This window comes from Papio anubis, chromosome 9 (assembly GCF_008728515.1).
Source record: "Papio anubis isolate 15944 chromosome 9, Panubis1.0, whole genome shotgun sequence".
Classification (NCBI taxonomy): Eukaryota; Metazoa; Chordata; class Mammalia; order Primates; family Cercopithecidae; genus Papio; species Papio anubis.
This window is the reverse complement of record NC_044984.1, coordinates 104,848,380-104,867,539: the sequence shown is the minus strand read 5'-3', so window position 1 is coordinate 104,867,539 and position 19,160 is coordinate 104,848,380. Positions and strand designations below refer to the sequence as shown.

Genomic DNA, 19,160 nt, shown 5'->3' with positions numbered 1-19,160 from the left:
TTTTATCCTTCAAGGCTCATTTCAGACACTTCTTCATGAATCCGTTTGATTCCTTCAGCTATGCATAATCTGACCTTCTTTGCTTTTGTTTTTATTGGTGCATATTTTGCTTTATTGTAGTCATATATCTTGAATCTCCGTGAACTGTCCTCCTCAGACAAAATCACTTCATTTTCAGTTCCCATATGCAGGAAATATTTTATTACATATAAATCCCTTTAGCTCCCTTTCATCGTAGTGTCTTGCATACAGTAAATGTCCAATAAAATGTGTTGGATAGTTTTAATATTAAATGTAAGTGTAGAATGTAGTTTTTACCTGATTTACATAAATAGTTCTTGTCATCCTTCCCATAAAACTAACATTACTCATTGCTAAAAAATTGGAAAGTATGGGCCAGGCGCGGTGGCTCATGCCTGTAATCCCAGCACTTTGAGAGGCCAAGGCTGATCACTTGAGGTCAGGAGTTCAAGACCAGCCTGGCCAAGATGGTGAAACCCCATCTCTGCTAAAAATACAAAAAATTAGCCGGGCATGGTTATGGGTGCCTATAATCCCAGCTACTCAGGAGGCTGAGGCAGGAGAATCTCCTAAACCCGGGAGGTGGAGGTTGCAGTGAGCTGAGATTGCGCCATTGCACTCCATCCTGGACAACAAAAGCGAAACTCTGTCTCAAAAAAATATATATGTGTGTGTGTGTGTGTGTGTGTGTACAAAATTAGTGTTCAGAAGTTAAGAGACAGCTCTCCACTTGGCAGGCTATTCAAAGGAATGATGTTCTCATTTAAAGGGGAAAAAAAAGTTACATTTGTGCCAGGCCACATGTGACTATAGACCTCTCCCAGAGGGTGCCTATTTTAGTCAAGGCCAGCCCTTATTTTTATAGAAGGTGAAGAAAGCGGTGGGTAAATAGTATCTTCTTTGGGGTTAGGTCAAGGATATATGGCTTGTCATAAATAACAGGTTGACAAGAATTCTAGATCTAATCTTGTAAATTATAAACAGAAGGAAAACCTTCTCCCCGGCCTAAAGGGCCAGTACAAGTAGGCACATAACAGATAGCTCACCTTTGATTGCTTGTTACTTCCTTACTTAAGTTTTGAATTATTTGGTATTATGTGACATTTTCTAACACCTGAAAACAAACTGAAGCCACAGCTTTAATAGAGGCTCTTAATTCTGTAACATACTTAGTGCCCTGCCTCTGCTGTTCATAACTTGCAATAAGTATGACCTCCCAGATGATTTGTTTGTTGCTTCCTCCTGTCCAGAAAGCATTGCTAACAGCATTTGGCATTTGAGGAAGATACTGTGGCAGGCCAGAAAGAAGTGAAGTGACCTTTTCAGTGACTTAACCTTCAACTGTGCAGCTTATGGAAGGCAGGCCAGTGATTCATACCAAGTCTGTAAGTTGCACAAGTTCCCCAAGCCACAGTTGAACCGGAATAGATAATTCCACATTCAGTGTTTGGTATTTATACAGAATTATTGAAGTTAAAGGAAGAACATTTTTATTTTTAAAAGGTTGACCTTAAGTTTCTTTGCCTTCACACAATCGTTTCCTAATCTTCATGTCAGTGCCTTTCACTGCTTTTTAAGACAAGGCAACTGCCCAGAATAGTCTGGAAATTATCTTCTCTAGTTAATGAAGTATTCTAGACATAGGTGTAAGTGTATGTGGAGGCTCATTAATTTGATTAATTCTTAAGTAGTCTCATATTTACTAAGCTAGCAAGGAATAGCTAACTATTTTGTTTGGAATTCTCAAACACAAAATGAACCACTTATTCCAGCTTTGATTTTGTTATTTGAGTTTTGCCTATAGTTTCCATTTTCACACTTTTTTTTTTTTTTGAGATGGAATTTTGCTCTTGCTGCCTAACTGGAGTGCAATGGCGCGATCTTGGCTCACCACAACTTCCACCTCCCAGGTTCAAGCGATTCTATTGCCTCAGTCTCCTGAGTACCTGGTATTACAGACATGTGCTACCATGCATGGCTAATTTTGATTTTTAGTAGAAATGGGGTTTCACCATGTTGGCCAGGCTGGTCTTGAACTCTTGACCTCAGGTTGATCCACCTGCCTCAGCCTCCCAAAGAGCTGGGATTACAGGCGTAAGCCACCTCATGTGGCCGTTTTCACACATTTTATTACAGAGTTGAACCTTTCTTTCCATCCTTTGAGCTTCATTACCTTCACTTCTGAATTAACTTCTGCTTAGAGATCTTGTTCTTGACGTAGTCTTGATCTCTGGAGAATCAAAAGACACAGATTTCATTGTGATTAATGTGGAATGGAAACTCCTTTTTTCTTCTTTTTTTTTTTTTTTTTTGAGATGTAGTCTCACTCACCCTGTTGCCTAGGCTGGAGTGCAATGGCGCAATCTTTGCTCACTGCAGTCTCTGCCTCCCGGGTTCAGGCGGTTCTGTCTCAGTTTCCTAAGTAGCTGAGACTACAGGTGCCCACTACCAAGCCCAGCTAATTTTTGTATTTTTAGTAGAGACAGGGTTTTGCCACGTTGACCAGGCTGGTCTCGAACTCCTGACCCCAGGTGATCCACCCACCTCGACCTCCCAAAGTGCTGGGATTATAGGCATGAGCCACTGCACCTGGCCAGAAACATCTTTCTTCTTCTTTTTTTTCTTTTCTTTTTTCTTTTTTTGAGACAGAATCTCGCTCTGTCACCCAGGCTAGAGTGCAGTGGCTCGATCACAGCTCACTGCAACCTCTGCTTCCTGGGTTCCAGCGATTCTCCTGCCTTAGTTACCCAACTAGCTGGTATTATAGGCGTGCGCCACCATGCCTGGTTCATTTGTATATTTTTAGTAAAGATGAAGTTTCACCATGTTGGCCAGGCTGGTCTCAAACTTCTGACCTCAAGTGATCTGCTCACCTCAGCCTCCCAAAGTGCTGGGATTATAGGTGTGAGCCACTGCACTGGGCCAGAAACTTCTTGCAAAGGGAATATTTCACTTGCTTGTTAAAACAGGAAGTGCAGCATAATCTATATAATTTTACTTCCATAGAACTGAAAGGACTGTTGTTAGTCAAAAAGCAAATGGCATTTTTATGTATAACTTGATAGAATATATTTGTTGAATATAGTTTTTCAGTAATCCTGCTTTTCATTCATTTTGGATTTTTTTTTTTTTTTTTTTGAGACGGAGTCTCAATCTGTTGCCCAGGCTGGAGTGTTGTGGTGCGATCTCAGCTCCCTGTGCAACCTCCGCCTCCTGGGTTCAAACGATTCTCCTGCCTCAGCCTTCTAGTAGCTGGGACTACAGGCATGTGCCACCAGGCCAGGCTAATTTTTTTCTTTTTTTTTTTTTAATTTTTGAGATGGAGTTTTGCTCTTGTTGCCCAGGCTGGAGTGCAATGGTGCAATCTCGGCTCACCGGAACCTCCGCCTCCTGGGTTCTAGTGATTCTCCTGCCTCAGCCTCCTGAGTAGCTGGGATTACAGGCATGCACCACCACGCCCAGCTAATTTTTGTATTTTTAGTAGAGACAGGGTTTCACTATGTTTGTCAGGCTGGTCTCGAACTCCCGACGTTAGATGATCCGCCTGCCTCGGCCTCCCAAAGTGCTGGGATTACAGGTGTGAGCCACCACACCTGATCAATTTTTTTCATTTTTAAAATAGAGACAGTGTCTCACTCTTTCACCCAGGCTGGATTGCGGTGGCATAGTGATACCTCACTGCAGCTTCAACCTGCTGGGCTCAAGCGACTCTCCCTTTGGGATAATTATTTGCAGATACATTTCACAGTCCTGAATCACAGGGGAGTGTTTTTTGTTTTTTGTTTTCTTGGGGGTTTTTTTGAGGTGGGTCTTGCTGTGTTACCCAGGCCCGAGTACGGTGGCACAATCACAGCTCCCAGACTCAAGTGATCCTTCTGCCCCTGTCCCCCAAGCAGCTGGGACCACAGGCGTGTGCCACCATACCTGGCTAATTTTTTGTCTTTTTAGTAGAGACGGAGGTTTTACCATGTTGCTTAGGTTGCTCTTGAACTTCTGAGCTCAAATGATCTGCCCGCCTCAGCCTCCCACAGTGCTGGGATTACAGGCATGAGCCACTGCTTCCCGTTGGGAACGTTCTTAAGTGCCCAAATAGTTAGGCGGCCGGGCGCGGTGGCTCAAGCCTGTAATCCTAGCACTTTGGGAGGCCGAGACGGGCGGATCACGAGGTCAGAAGATCGAGACCATCCTGGCTAACACGGTGAAACCCCGTCTCTACTAAAAAATACAAAAAACTAGCCGGGCAAGGTGGCGGGCGCCTGTAGTCCCAGCTACTCGGGAGGCTGAGGCAGGAGAATGGCGTAAACCCGGGAGGCGGAGCTTGCAGTGAGCTGAGATCCGGCCACTGCACTCCAGCCTGGGCGACAGAGCCAGACTCCGTCTCAGAAAAAAAAAAGAAAAAAAAAAAGAAATGTTGATATAGGCTGGATGTGGTGGTTCACGCCTGTAATCCCAGCACTTTGGGAGCCCAAGGCTGTGTTGGGGGGAATCACTTGAGGTCAGGAGTTTGAGACCAGCCTGGCCAACATGGCAAAACCCCATGTCTGTATACAAATACAAAAATTGGCCAAGCAAGGTGGTGGGTACCTGTAATACCAGCTACTGGGGAGGCTGAGGCAGGAGAGTTGCTTGAACCTGGGAGGCGGAGGTTGCAGTGAGCTGAGATTGCACCACTGCCCTCCAGCCTGGGCACAGAGTGAGACTCCATCTCAAAAAAGAAAGAAAGAAAAGAAAAAGAAATGTTGATATAAATGTTATCTGTTCCATTGGATAGGAAATTGAGTTTCTACTCTGATCTCATTTTTTTTTCCAGTTATAGTGCTTCATGCTGTGATGTCTTTAGACAAATGAGGTTGCCTCTGAGAACACTATAGTCTTTGAAAAGTCTCAGCATCTGAAAATAAGATGGCTGTCATACTGCAATAAATATTGCTTAGCCCCCTTTCTCATTAGATGGCCCCTTACTGCAGAAAGTGTAAAAGCAGATACCCTTATTCCTCAGAGTACAGAGGGTCTCCTGATACTTCTATTATTCAACTCTTGTGATCCTGCCAGATTCTTACTCAGTTTCTCCTCTAGAGTTTCAATTCACTATCAAGTACCCATCCTAGTAGGCAGGAGATGTGTTTCACTGATGGAAAGACAATCCATGTAGAGCCAGTATGCTTCTTTGGAATGCGAGGCTTGATGTAAGATGGCTTGAGATCATGAAAGATGCAAGGAATAAAGCTGTTAACTTTGGGTACTACTTAATATTTGAAATTCTGCCAGAGTGTACATTAAATACATTTGTGAACAAAATCAAATTGTTGTTCTTCATTGATGCTTTTGTTAAAATTGAAATTTAGCATTTATTCTTAAAACGTTTACTTTGTAGGTAACTGCATGTCAGTCTGAAGATGAGTGCAGTAGGAAGGGTTTAAAATAATTGCAACATCATGCTGATGGCTGATAATGGAGGACAGTACTCGAGAGGCTCTTGCTGATTTTGACTAGTTCAGAAGTCTTTCTTACAGTGAGCCTTTTGCAATACACAGTTAGGCGACTGTGTAATTGGGAAGATAGGATTTTTAAGATAGCTATCATTTGGTTATAACTACCTTTTTTTTTTTTTTTTTTTTTTTTGGAGACAGGGTCTTGCTCTGTCGCTCAGGCTGAAGTGCAGGTAGTGTGATCGCAGTGATCACAGCTCATTGCAGCATTGACCTCCTGGACTCGAGCAATCCTCCCACCCTCAGCCTCCTGTTTAGCTGGAACTACAGGTGTGTGCCACCATCCCTGGCTGATTTTTAAATGTTTTTGTAGAGACAGGTTCTGCTATGTTGCCCAGGCTGGTCTCGAACTCCTTAGCTCAAACAATCCTCCTACCTCAGCCTCCCAATATGCTGGGATTACAGGTATGAGCTACCACTCCTGGTCATAACTACCATTTTGCATGGTTATACAATTTTGGCAAAGACAAAAACGTGTTAATTAGAAAAATGAAAATTGCTTAAGAATTTTCTTCTTGGCTGGGCTCAGTGGCCCATTCCTGTAATTCTAGCATTTTGGGAGGCCGAAGCAGGAGGATCACTTGAGCCTAGGAGTTCAAGACCACCCTGGGCAACATGGCGAGGACCCATCCCTACAAAAAATAAATAGCTGGGTATGGTGGCACATGCCTGTAGTCTCAGATATTCGGGAGGCTGAAATGGGAGAATCTCTTGAGTTCAGGAGTTCGAGGCTGCAGTGAGCTATTACTGCGCCACTGCATTCCAGTCTGGGTGACAGAGTGAGACCTCATATCTTTTTTTTTTCCCCTGAGGCAGCAGCTTGCTCTGTCGCCCAGGCTGGAGTACAGTGATGCAGTCTTGGCTCACTGCAACCTCCACCTCCTTCAAGTGATTCTCCTGCCTCAGCATCCCAAAAAGCTGAGATTACAGGCACGCACCACCACGCCCAGCTAATTGTTGTATTTTTAGTAGAGACGGGGTTTCACCTTGTTGGACAGGCTGGTCTTGAACTCGTGACCTCAAGTGATCTGCCCACTTCAGCCTCCCAAAGTGCTGGGATTAGAGGCGTGAACCACCACGCTGGGCCCGAGACCCCATTTCTTTTAAAAAAAAAAAAAAAAAAAGTTTTTTCTTCTTATAAACACTTAATGATGGCAGACACCCAGAATTACTCTTTTTGCTTCCCTTTTTAACTCTTAACCATAGAAAATCAGTCTGTGAGACCAGGCATGATGATTTGTGCTTGTAATCCCAGCACTTTGGGAGACTGAGGCAGGAGGATCACTTGAGCCCAGGAGTTTGAGACCAGCCTGGGCAACATAATGAGACCGCATCTCTACAAAAAATTAAAAAAAAAAAATGAGTTGTCTGTGGTGGTGCATTCCTGTAGTCATAGCTACTCTGGAGGCTGAAGTGGGAGGATCCCTTGAGCTCAGGAGTTCGAAGTTACAGTGAGCTGTGTTTGCACCACTGCACTCCAGCCTGGGTGACAGAGCAGGATGCTGTTAAAAAAAGAAAAAGGGAAAAAAAATCAGTCTATGGAAAACCTAATAAAATACTTTGTAGAAACATAAATACTGTAAACTATTTTCTAATTGCTCATTTTGCTTCATAAAACTGACATTTCCATTGAAAAGATAAAACTAGGCTGGGCACGGTGGTTCATGACTGTAATCCCAGCACTTTGGGAGGCTGAGGTGGGCGGATCACGAGGTCAGGAGTTCGAGAACATCCTGGCCAACACGGTGAAACCCCGTCTCTACTAAAAATACAAAAAATTAGCCGAGTGTGGTGGTGCGTGCCTGTAGTCCCAGCTACTGGGAAGGCTGAAGCAGGAGAATCACTTGAACCTGGGAGGCAGAGGTTACAGTGAGCCAAGATCACACCACTGCACTCCAGCCTGGGCAACAGAGCGAGACTCCGTCTGAAAAAACATAAACAAACAAAGAAACAAAAAAACGCACTGAAGGATTTTTCTGTGTCTCTTCTCAGTCTTTTGCTCAGCTACTTCTGATATGTAACCATTATCATAATCTAATAGTGATTTTAATTGGATTTTGGGTCAAAGGAAACACTTAAGCTAGATGTGTGCTCAAGGAATGTTATTAATGGAGACATAAGATGATTACAGTGAATTAAAGGAAATAGCTTCTATATTTGGTGCAACCTCTTTATCTTGGCATTCAAGGCCTTTCTAGTTATTAATTCAGCCTACTTTTTAGTTTCACTTCTCTCTACCTCCATAGAGATTATATCATTCTGACAAACTGGATACCTTACCTGAGTGTCTCATTCACCACTAAGGCATCAATTCTCAGATTTTCTGGCCCCAACTTGCCTTCCCAGCCGCAAACTCATAGTTCCTCACTTTATACACAACATTTCCACAAAGATGCCCTGCTGGCACCTGAAGTTCGACATACCCAAGACAGAATTAAATGTCTTTTAAAGGCATTTACACACCCTTGCCAACGGTAGAATAATCTAATCAATACTTTCTCATTCCCCAAATCCAGAAACAGTAGTTCCCCCTTATTTGAGGTTTCAGTTACCCATTGATGTGTTTTGGCATTGTCCTCACTCAGATTTCATCTTGAATTGTAGTTCCCATAATAATCCCCGTAAGCCCCCATCTACTGTTGTGATAGTGAGTTCTCATAAGATCTGATGGTTTTACAAGGGGCTTTTCCCCTTTTGCTCAGCACTTCTCTCTCCTGCTGCCATGTGAAGAAGGATGTGTTTGCTTCCCCTTCTGCCATGATTGTAAGTTTCCTGAGGCCTCTTCCAGCCATGCAGAACTATGAATCAATTAAACCTCCTTCCTTTATAAATTGCCTAGTCTCAGGTATTTCTTCATAGCAGCATGAGAATGGACTAATACACCCACATTACATAACAATAATATAGACAGAGACCACATTCACACAACATTTATTATAGTATATTGTTATAATTGTTCTATTTTATTATCGTTGTTAACCTCTTAACTATGCCTTATATATATATATTAAACTTGGCCAGATTCAGTGGCTCATGCCCATAATCTCAGCACTTTGAGAGGCCAAGGTGTGAGATTGCTTGAGCCCAGAAGTTTGAGACCAGCCTGGGCAACATAGTGAGACCCTGTTTCTACAAAAACTTAATAAAAAAATGCTATATGTGTCAGGGTGTGTCTGTAATCCCAGCTACTAAGGAGGCTGAGATGGGAGGAACACTTGAGCCCAGGAGTTCAAGACTGCAGTAAGCTATGATCAGGCCACCACTCCAGCCTGGGCTAGAGTGAGACCCCCATCTCTTAAAAGAAAACAAAACTATTACTAAGTGATTTTAGTTTTTCTTTTGTTGGTACTAAGTTTTTGGAATCCAGAATGTATTTTACACTTAATAGCAAGCACTTCTCAATCCAAACAAGTGACATTTTAGACTCAATAGCCACACGTGGCTAGTGGCTCCCATGTTAGACAGCATAGGTCAGTAGCATAAAGAACTTCAAGAAATCTTGGACTGGCATTCTTGATTTTCTACAACTTTTGCTACTGCTCTGCATTTTTCAGCTTCTCCCTGCTCACCCAGGCCCCAGTGTCTAGTTGTCTGCCTTTCTTTTCTTCTTGTTATCCTTCTCTGCCACGGAAATCTGGCTGACCCCCGCCAGGGACTATCCAAATGCCACTTTCAGAGCAGGCTGACACTGTTATTGAGGTACTCCATTCTTGTCATGTCCGTAAGCACTAATGAGGTGCTCCATTCTCGTCGCGTCCGTAAGCACTAACCACTGGCTGTTGACCCTCCCGCAGCAGCGTTTATGGGAGCCGTTTGTCTGATTTATCTGTGAAAAGTCTAGCTCCCCACTAGCAGGGGAGCTTCTCAGAGACCGGCTTTCTCTCAGCCCCTTTATTTCCTAGCGCAGTGTGCACAATGTGGTGGTCCACGTGTGGCCTCTATTTGCTCTTAGGGTATTCTTATTCTTTTCCTTTGCTGTTTGATAGTTGTATTCCTGACATCTTTGGGATCTTAATTAACAATTAGTTTTCTTTACCTTTGAAATGTATTCTGAATGAAATTTCCCTTTATGTCTGGATTAGTTCCACTGTTTAAAGTGTGTTCTTGCTCTTTGCAGTCTGAAGCTTTTGCAGTAGAGGACATACTAATTTCTGTGTAGAAACAACCACCTAATATGAATAAAATTAGGTTTCATATATACATGTAGGTTATTCTAGTTTTAGTCTGATTCTTATCCCAAATACAACTCTTCCCCTCATATAACTTAGTTATATATATGTACTGTATTAAGGTTTTTTTCCCTACAGCTTTATTGAAGAGTTTATATGCTTTTTGAATTTCTGTCTCCCCTAAAGAGATTTGGTCAGTGGTGTTTTGCTCGGCATCCTTTGCCTGTGTGACAAAGCAAACAGGTGCCCAAAAGGTTGCGCTCTATTCTGGGAGAAATCTGATTAATGTTGAAGGGCTGTGTCAGGTCAGACTCAACCTGCTGACAGATTATTTAGTGAGTGTGAGGATCGAGGATCAACTCTAAACGTTATCTTAGATTTTAATGGTTTTCTTGTGAAGGGCATTTGCAGATGAAACCAATTTGTAGTTAAAGTTAATTGAAGTTGTACCAGAGACTAGTTAAGAAGAAATTCTTCCCTGAAGCAGGCAGTAGTTTGAAAAGAATGAATGATTCATCAGATAGTGTTGCAAGGCTTATAGTTATATTCTGTATTTTAACATAAATTGTTGTGTTTTAAATTGTGGTGAAATCTTACTCCTAGTAAAATAAGAATTTCTCCAAAGAAGTTCCTATTTAAATGATCTTAAATTCTCTTAATATAAAAAGTTTCCCAAATCTCCTCACAACTCCTTGAAAAACAGTGAAATGTGCTGTTCCTTGTAAGATAGATTCCTAGTTAGCCCAGCTGCTTCTCTTTCCCTCACCCTCACCCCTCAATCCACGTGTTCTGTTTCATGGATCCCAAATGTCTGCACACCTTTAACTACACTGCCAGCAGATTGTGAGTGGACTATGAAAGTGGACTATGAAATGGATCTCTTAATCTCCTCCTTCCACTCTTGCTGTCCACACAGCAGGCAAAAGGGTCCTTTTTCTTCGTAAACTTGTTATCGTTATTATTTAAATGTTGTGTTATGGAAAATTTCAAATATATATCAAAGTAGAGAGATTGGTGTACTTCTTATTAAGCTTCTATTCATGGCCAGTCTTGTTTCATCTGTGCTTCTGTCACTCCTGCTTCAACCCCTTAAATATTTTGAAACCAATCCCAGACTTTTTATTACTTTAATTAGCTAGTTTGGAATTGCCCCATCGTGAAATTTGGCTTATTGGTTGGTCACATAGGTGGGGAAAGTTGCTGTCCCAATGGTAATAAACTATTTGTCGCCTTCTTTATGTCTTCCAATTCTGTTTCCTCTTACTTTTTCACAGTGTGTTGCCTTTCTTTTTGACAACTGCCATCCCCAGAGAAATAGTTTCATGTGTCCAATTCATGTTAAGCCCTTTTTTCAGGGATGTGTATATAGGCACTCTGCTACTTTTGTACCAAATACATTCTTAAAGTTGAATGTACAAATAAATGTGTATATGGGAAGGATGTTTCATGCTCAGAAAGTTTTAAAAATTATAAAATCCCTGTTTTAAAAAATCGTGATACATGCTCATGATAAAAATAAAATTAAAACAATACAGAATAGTATGAAGTAAAAGGCAAAAATTCCCATTTTGTTCATGGATCATTTTCAGTTTCTTATTTCTAAAGCAACCATTGCTAATATTTCTTATAGATCCTTCCAGAAAGACCATTTAAAGCCTTAATAATGTATATTTTTGACATTTTCTCTCAGTGTCTTTGAATTTAGTAGATAGAAATTAGTTTTAGTGTTGGAAAGAATAGCTTGGTGTTTTGCAAGAGTTTGAGTAGAAGATTGTATGATGGCTTTGATATTTTATTGACTTTCTTAAACACTAATTTCCTCTTGATAAAGGAGCTTTAAGCAGACTCTAAACTCATCAGCAACTCTCTGGGCCTATGAAAAGCTCTATACTAGTACTATCCAGTAGAAATATAATGTGAGCCACATATGTAATTTTAAATTTCTTAGTATTCATATTAAAATAAAAAGAGGCCAGGCATGGTGGCTTATGCCTGTAATCTCAGCACTTTGGGAGGCTAAGGCAGGAGGATCAGTTGAGCCCAGGAGTTCAGAACCAGCCTGGGCAATATAGTGAGATCCTGTCTCTGTATTGCCAGACAAACAAAAACTAGCGAGATGTGGTGGCACGACCCTGTAATCCTTGCTACTCAGGAGGCTGAGGCAGGAGGATCACTTAAGCCTGGGAGTTCAAGACTGCAATGAGCTGTGATCCTAACACTACACTCCAACCTGGACAACAGAGCAAGCCACTGTCTCTAAAAATAATAATAATTAATTTTTTAAAAGGTGAAATTTGGCCGGATGCAGTGGCTGATGCCTGTAATCCCAGCACCTTGGGAAGCCGAGGTGGGCAGATCACTTGAAGTCAGGAGTTTGAGACCAGCCTGGCCAACATGGCAAAACCCTGTCTCTGCTAAAAATAAAAGCTAGGTGTAGTGTCGAGCACCTGTAGTCCCAGCTAGGGAGGCTGAAGCAGGAGAATCACTTAAACCTGGGAGGCAGAGGTTGCCGTGAGCTGAGATCATGCCACTGTCCTTCAGCCTGGGTGACAGAGCGAAACTCTGTCTCAAAAAAAAAAAATAGGTAAATAAAGAAAGGTGAGCTCAGTCTTGATAATGCGTTCTCTTTGGTGCTTTATATCCAAAATATTCTTTCTTTTTCTGTTTCATTTTTTGAGGCCAGGTCTTGCTGGTCCACCCACGCTGGAGTACAGTGGTGTAATCATGGCTCACTGTAGCCCCAACCACGTGGGCTCAAGCAATCCTCCTGCCTCAGCCTCCTGAGTAGCTGGGATTACAGGTGCACACCACTATGCCCGGCTAATTTTTTTATTTTTAGTAGAGTCAGGGACTCACTGTGTTGTCCAAGCAGGTCTTGGGGGGACGGGTGCAGTGGCTCATACCTGTAATCCCAGCACTTTGGGAGGCCGTGGCCAGCAGATCATGAGGTCAGGAGATGAGACCATCCTGGTTAACACGGTGAAACCCCTTCTCTACTACAAATGCAGAAAAATTAGCCAGGTGTGGTGGCATGCACCTGTAGTCCCAGCTACTCGGGACGTTGAGGCAGGAGAATCCCTTGAACCCGGGAGGCGGAGAGGTTGCATTGAGCTGAGATCACACCACTGCACTCCAGCCTGGCGACAGAGCAACGGAGTTTCACCCTTGTTGCCCAGGCTTGAATGCAATGGCGCGATCTCGGCTCATCGCAACCTCCGCTTCCCAGGTTCAAGCAATTCCCCAGCCTCAGCCTCCCAAGTAGCTGGGATTACAGGTGCCTGCCACCATACTTGGCTAATTTTTTGTATTTTTAGTAAAGACGGGGTTTCACCATGTTGGTCAGGCTGATCTCGATCTCCTGACCTGAGGCAATCTACCTGCCTTGGCCTCCCAAAGAGATTATACTTTTTTTCATATTAAGTTTTCAAAATCCACTGTGTTTTGTTTGTTTGTTTTTTGTTTTTGAGACGGAATCTCGCTCCATTGCCCAAGCTGGAGTGAAGTGGAGCAATGTTGGCTCACGGCAAGCTTGGCTTCCCAAGTTCACGCCATTTTCCTGCCTCAGCCTCCTGAGTAGCTGGGACTACAGGCGCCCACCACCATGCCCAGCTAATTTTTCGTATTTTTAGTAGAGACGGGTTTTCACCGAGTTAGCCAGGATGGTCTCAATCTCCTGACCTCATGATTTGCCCTCCTTGGCCTCCCAAAGTGCTGGATTACAGGTGTGAGCCACCGCGCCTGGCCCACTGTGTGTTTTATACTTAGAGGGGCACATCTCAAGTTGGCTACCCCCGTTTCAGATGCTCAGTAGCCACGTGTGGAATGGCTATTGTATTGTACAGTATCGCCCTCTACAGGGTAGAAGGAGAGGGGATGGGATATGTTCTCAATTTTGTTCTTTATTTCCCAGTGATTGACCAATGTTTGCTGCTTTTGATGTTCTTTGTGATCTCCATCTCTGACTCAGTTGTATCATCACTAGCATCAGCACTTTGTTTAAAAATCAATTTTCGGCCGGGCGCGGTGGCTCAAGCCTGTAATCCCAGCACTTTGGGAGGCCGAGATGGGCGGATCACGAGGTCAGGAGATCGAGACCATCCTGGCTAACACAGTGAAACCCCGTCTCTACTAAAAAAAATACAAAAAATTAGCCGGGCGAGGTGGCGGGCGCCTGTAGTCCCAGCTACTCGGGAGGCTGAGGCAGGAGAATGGCGTAAACCCGGGAGGCGGAGCTTGCAGTGAGCAGAGATCCGGCCACTGCACTCCAGCCTGGGTGACAGAGCGAGACTCCGTCTCAAAAAAAAAAAAAAAAAAAAATCAATTTTCATTCTTATAAAAGACAACAAAGTATTAATGACAAATACATCTATACACAGGTGCTAATCCTGCTGAAATTGAACTCTTGGCTGGTAGGCAATGCCACCCTGTGGTAGCTCAAAAGTTTATTCATCAATATATGAAAGGCCAAATTCTAAGTAGAGAATGTGGCTTAGGAGTGTTAGTGTAGAATACATTAAACGTGAGTGCTTTTTATTACGAATTTTGGAGTAAATATATGTAGTAGCATGTAGTGACATTAACTGTTAGGAGAAAACAGAGGTAAGAATTCCTGAGAAGTTGGTAAGATTGTTCTTTTAATGTAATTTTTTTTTCTTCAGGGGTTGCAGATGGTGTAGGAGGCTGGAGAGACTATGGAGTTGATCCGTCTCAGTTCTCAGGGACTTTAATGCGGACATGCGAACGTTTAGTAAAAGAAGGACGGTTCGTACCTAGTAATCCCATTGGAATTCTCACCACAAGCTACTGTGAGTTGCTGCAAAATAAAGTACCTTTGCTCGGTAAGTGGATATCCTATGTGTTTTCCTCTGTTGAAGCCCCCTAGATAGTTAAAAACAAAACCAAGAAAATCACTTATCAGACCAGCTTTTTTCTGAGGCTCTTCCTACTAAGCAGAGTGTGATAGAGAAACTATAGGCTAACCGCTGGGCGCAGTGGTTCACACCTGTAATCCCAGCACTTTGGGAGGCTGAGGCGGGCAGATCACCTGAGGTCGGGAGTTCGAGACCAGCCTAACGAACATACAGAAACCCTGTCTCTCTATGTTGTTCATATCTGTAATCCCAGCACTTTGGGAGGCCAAGGAGGGCAAATCATGAGGTCAGGAGATTGAGACCATCTGGCTAACTCGGTGAAAACCCGTCTCTACTAAAAATACAAAAATTCACCGGGCATGGTGGCGCATGCCTGTAATCCCAGCTACTCGGGAGGCTGAGGCAGGAGAATCACTTGAACCCAGGAGGTGGAGGTTACGGTGAGCCGAGATGGCGCCATTGCACTCCAACCTGGACAACAAGAGCGAAACCCTGTCTCCAAAAAAAAAAAAAAGAGAGAGTCTCGAGAAACTATAGACTAACCAGAATACTTACTACTGTTTGGAGGGAATGTGGATAGGTACAGCACTTCGGAAAACAATTTGGTATTAAATATGAACACATAGTATGCCGCAGCAATTGCACTTCTAGGTGTTTACCCTAGACTAGAGAAACTCTTGCACAATATGTGAACCAAGAGATATGTTGCCAATAATAGCAGAGAACTGGGGACAACCTAAAAGTCTGTCTGTTGTAGAAAAATACATTGTGAAAAGAAATGACTTAAAGCTGCATGCTCTACTCAGGAACATATTGTGAAGGGAAGAGAGAACATTGCAGAATTCCACCTAACAGATTCCACATATTTCAAGTTTAGAAACATAAAAGGTTAAAACTGTATTGTTGAGGGATTCTAAAACTTGGTAAAAGAAGAAAGAAGAACAAGAGGAAAGAAAAGAAAGGATCTGGCCTGCAAAATTCAGTTCATTACCTGTAATGAGTTCAAGTTGTGTTTGGTCACCTCACACTAACAGGTGATTAGTTGGTGAAATAACTTGGCACAAATTAGACCCCTGATAATCTTGTATTAGAAAACTTAAAGCCAAATATCTAGGGGTTGTTTATCTGGTATGCTAATGGAGCATCCTTTGGCCAGGCCTCTACATTTGTTTGTTAAATGGTTTCCTGGGAACTTACCCAGCCTTCTAAGCAGACTCTCAGGGTATTATTACATTTCTGCTCATTGCCAGCATCTTTCTAGTTACTAGAAAGCCTCCCTCCCAGTCACCATTGACATTTAAAATCAGCCTCTATTTAGCCGGGCGCGGTGGCTCACACCTGTAATCCCAGCACTTTGGGAGGCCGAAGTTGGTGGATCACAAGGTCAGGAAATTGAGACCATCCTGGCTAACACAGTGAAACCCTGTCTCTACTAAAAATACAAAAAATTAGCCCGTGTGGTGGCAGGCGCCTGTAGTCCCAGCTACTCGAGAGGCTGAGGCAGGAGAATGGCGTGAACCTGGGGGAGTTGCAGTGAGCCGAGATCGCACCACTGCACTGTAGCCTGGGCAACAAAGCAAGACTCCGTCTCAAAAAAAAAAAAAAAAAGTCAGCCCCTGTTCAGTGTTAATGGAGATCACCACAGTTGTAGAATTTGCCTTCAGTTTAAAGTCCTTTGTAAGGAGTACTTTTTATCAGTCTGCTGTCTTCTGTCTTTGTGCTGTGATTAACTAACTTGTTATCCTTCAAACTGAGGAGGAATCTTGTCTTGCAGTTGCAGTATATACTGCTTTGTCTGAATTCTCTGTTTTGGACATGCAATCTGGAGCTTGCCTGGCACAGTGAAACATTCTAGATTCTATTTCTAGCACATCTCTGTCAACTTGCTGTGTGACTTTGGGCAACCCACTTAACCTCTGATCTCCTTGCTTCACATGTTAAATGGAGAGAGAGCCCCTGGACACAGATTCCAGGGGACTGCCTCCTGCATGTTCTCAAGAGTGGCTCTGCTGACCCCCTGACCCCCGATCATTTACTTTGACTTGAGATAACCGGTTACAAAACACATAACTATCCTGATTTTACACTTTAAAAGCTTTGGTTTTTGCTGTGCTTTTTTCCTATTTCTACTTTCCCTTTCTTTCTGTTCACCCTCATGTATCTGGGAGATATTAATAAAATATATTGAAATTTAATGTTAGAGAAAATAATATTTTCTTGCATTGAATATTGTGATTACTTTTTTCTCCTAAAAGGCACATTGAAGTAATCTTTCATCACCATGTTTGACATACCTCTTTTTCACAAAATCTACACATCTCTAGGCTGTTGGTAATGAAACTCAAGCATATTTTGACAAAAACAGGCTGCTGAGTTTTACTGAACTTCAGCTAGATATAATTGTAAATCATGACAACTTTATAAGATGTTAGGTAATTTTTTTTTTTAATCCAGCAATTGCGAAAAAGCCTACAAAGCAATTCCAATATAAAAGGCAAGCTGGTAGCTGTAACCATTTCTTTCTTTTTTTTTTTTTTTTTGAGACGGAGTCTCACTCTGTTGCCCAGGCTGGAGTGCAGTGGCCGGATCTCAGCTCACTGCAAGCTCCACCTCCTGGGTTTACGCCATTCTCCTGCCTCAGCCTCCCGAGTAGCTGGGACTACAGGCGCCCGCCACCTCGCCCGGCTAGTTTTTTGGGGTTTCACCGTGTTAGCCAGGATGGTCTCGATCTCCTGACCTCGTGGTCCGCCGTCTCGGCCTCCCAAAGTGCTGGGATTACAGGCTTGAGCCACCGCACCCAGCCTATTTCTTTGACTTTCTAGCTGTGTTTGGGTCTAAGGGCATTACAGACTAATTGCTGACATACATGATTTCCTCAGAAACCCTTAAATGGATTGATAAAGTCCTAAGCAGCCAGCGTATCTTAAGAACGTGAGGGATTGGTCCTAATAAGGTTCTCCCTTTTTCTGCCACACAAAAGGCTTAGTAGTAGTTTACAAAATAAGGGGCTGGGTGATAAAAGTATTTCCATTTGAGCACGAAGGACTCGCCTGGGTTCCCATCTATCCGGGTCATTTGTCTAAACATCCTACACTGTGGTTCTCAGCACCGCTTTTCTTACTCATCTTTGCCTGCTTGTTCCTCTCCAAGCACATGAGAATGATGAGCTTTTCTCCCAATATTAGGCTGCTGGGGCCTGAGCCATGTGCACACATCAGGAATTTGAGGAGGCAAAGGAGGAGGGTACACTCCAAGCCCAGATGGTTCTGTAAGGCTGGGCTTATACTCGTTGGTGCTGCTTTGGATACTGAAGCTCAGTCACTCACCAGACTGTTTTGATTCCAACTCGGCGAGTTACTGTTGCAGGGTAGCAAAGGATAGCCTGGCTTCATCAGTGAGTAATAACGAGTCACATGAGTCCTTGCAGCAGAATTTTCAAGGATGTGCTACTCAGGTTGTTTTTCTTTCTCAGAATATAATCCCATGAGTTTTCAGAAGATGTTTTGGGTGGTGATCTATTAATGATAAATGGTTAGAGTTGATGTGCACTGAGTTAGGAAGGAAAGGTAATGGGCAATCCTTGTCCTACTGTAAGCTATGGAGCGGGTTATCTGACAGCACTACCAGTGAGTTACAGTACCCATGCTTTGCTTTTCATTGACACTTAATGGCTAGCAGAGTATGAGTTTAGTACTAATGCATATATTGTAGATAACAAGGAAATGGAATTTCTGTACATTAGCATGAGAAAGATATGTATATTTTTAAGTGTTTTAAAATTACTTTGTTAGGACAAAATTAACAAGAATTACCCATAATCCCACTAAGAAAACTATTAATATTTGAGTGATTATGCTTTCAGATTTTTTTTCTGTGTGTATTTGTGCATAGAAGAATGGTAACTTGAATTGAGTCTACTGTGTGCTCACAACAGCTCCATGAGGTAAATACATAGGCACTTAATGTTATTCCCCTCCGCCTTTTTTTTTTTTTTTTGAGACAGGGTCTTGCGCTGTTGCCCAGGCTGGAGTACAGTGGTGCAATCCCAGCTCACTGAAACCTCTGCCCCTCCGGGTTCAAACAATTCTTGTGCCTCAGCCTCCCAAGTAGCTGGGATTACAGGCAGGCACCACCACGTCCAGCTAATTTTTTGTATTTTTAGTAGAGAGGGGATTTCACCATGTTGGCCAGGCTTAGAGGCTTAGTCTCGAACTCCTGGCCTTAAATGATCCACCCGCCTCAGCCTCTCAAAGTGCTGGGATTACAGGCATGAGCCACCATGCTTGTTTTGTTAGGAAGAAACAAGTCTGGAGAGAATAAGTGACTTGCCATGGTCATATAACTGGAAAATGATGACACACTGGGATTTAATACAGCTGGTTCCGTGGTCCATTTGTTTTGTTTTCCTTTTAACCATCATTTAAATAATTTAGACTTTGCCTATTGCTTTTTTAAAAAAATTTACTTCTAGTAAACGTTACTCTTTTTGGTGTACAGTTCTTTAAGTTTTGACATCATCTTTTGTTGTTAAGGAAACTTTCATGAGTTTGTAATCTACTTATTTTAAAGTTATCTTTCCTTTCAAATATATTTTATATAATTTTAATGGC

General features: G+C 42.7%; 1 protein-coding gene across 3 annotated transcripts in view; it reads left to right on the top strand.

Annotated features, from left to right (window-relative positions):
- Positions 1-19,160, top strand: part of PPTC7 (PTC7 protein phosphatase homolog) — a 53,246-nt gene that overhangs the window by 16,186 nt on the left and 17,900 nt on the right. For all 3 annotated transcript variants that reach the window (XR_635128.4, XR_635131.4, XM_003907147.5), the window contains exon 2: positions 14,338-14,517. Coding sequence is in view for 1 of the 3 variants with exons in the window: in XM_003907147.5 (XP_003907196.1) it covers positions 14,338-14,517 (180 nt within the window). In the remaining 2 variants the exon portion in view is untranslated. The remainder of the gene's footprint in view (positions 1-14,337; positions 14,518-19,160) is intronic.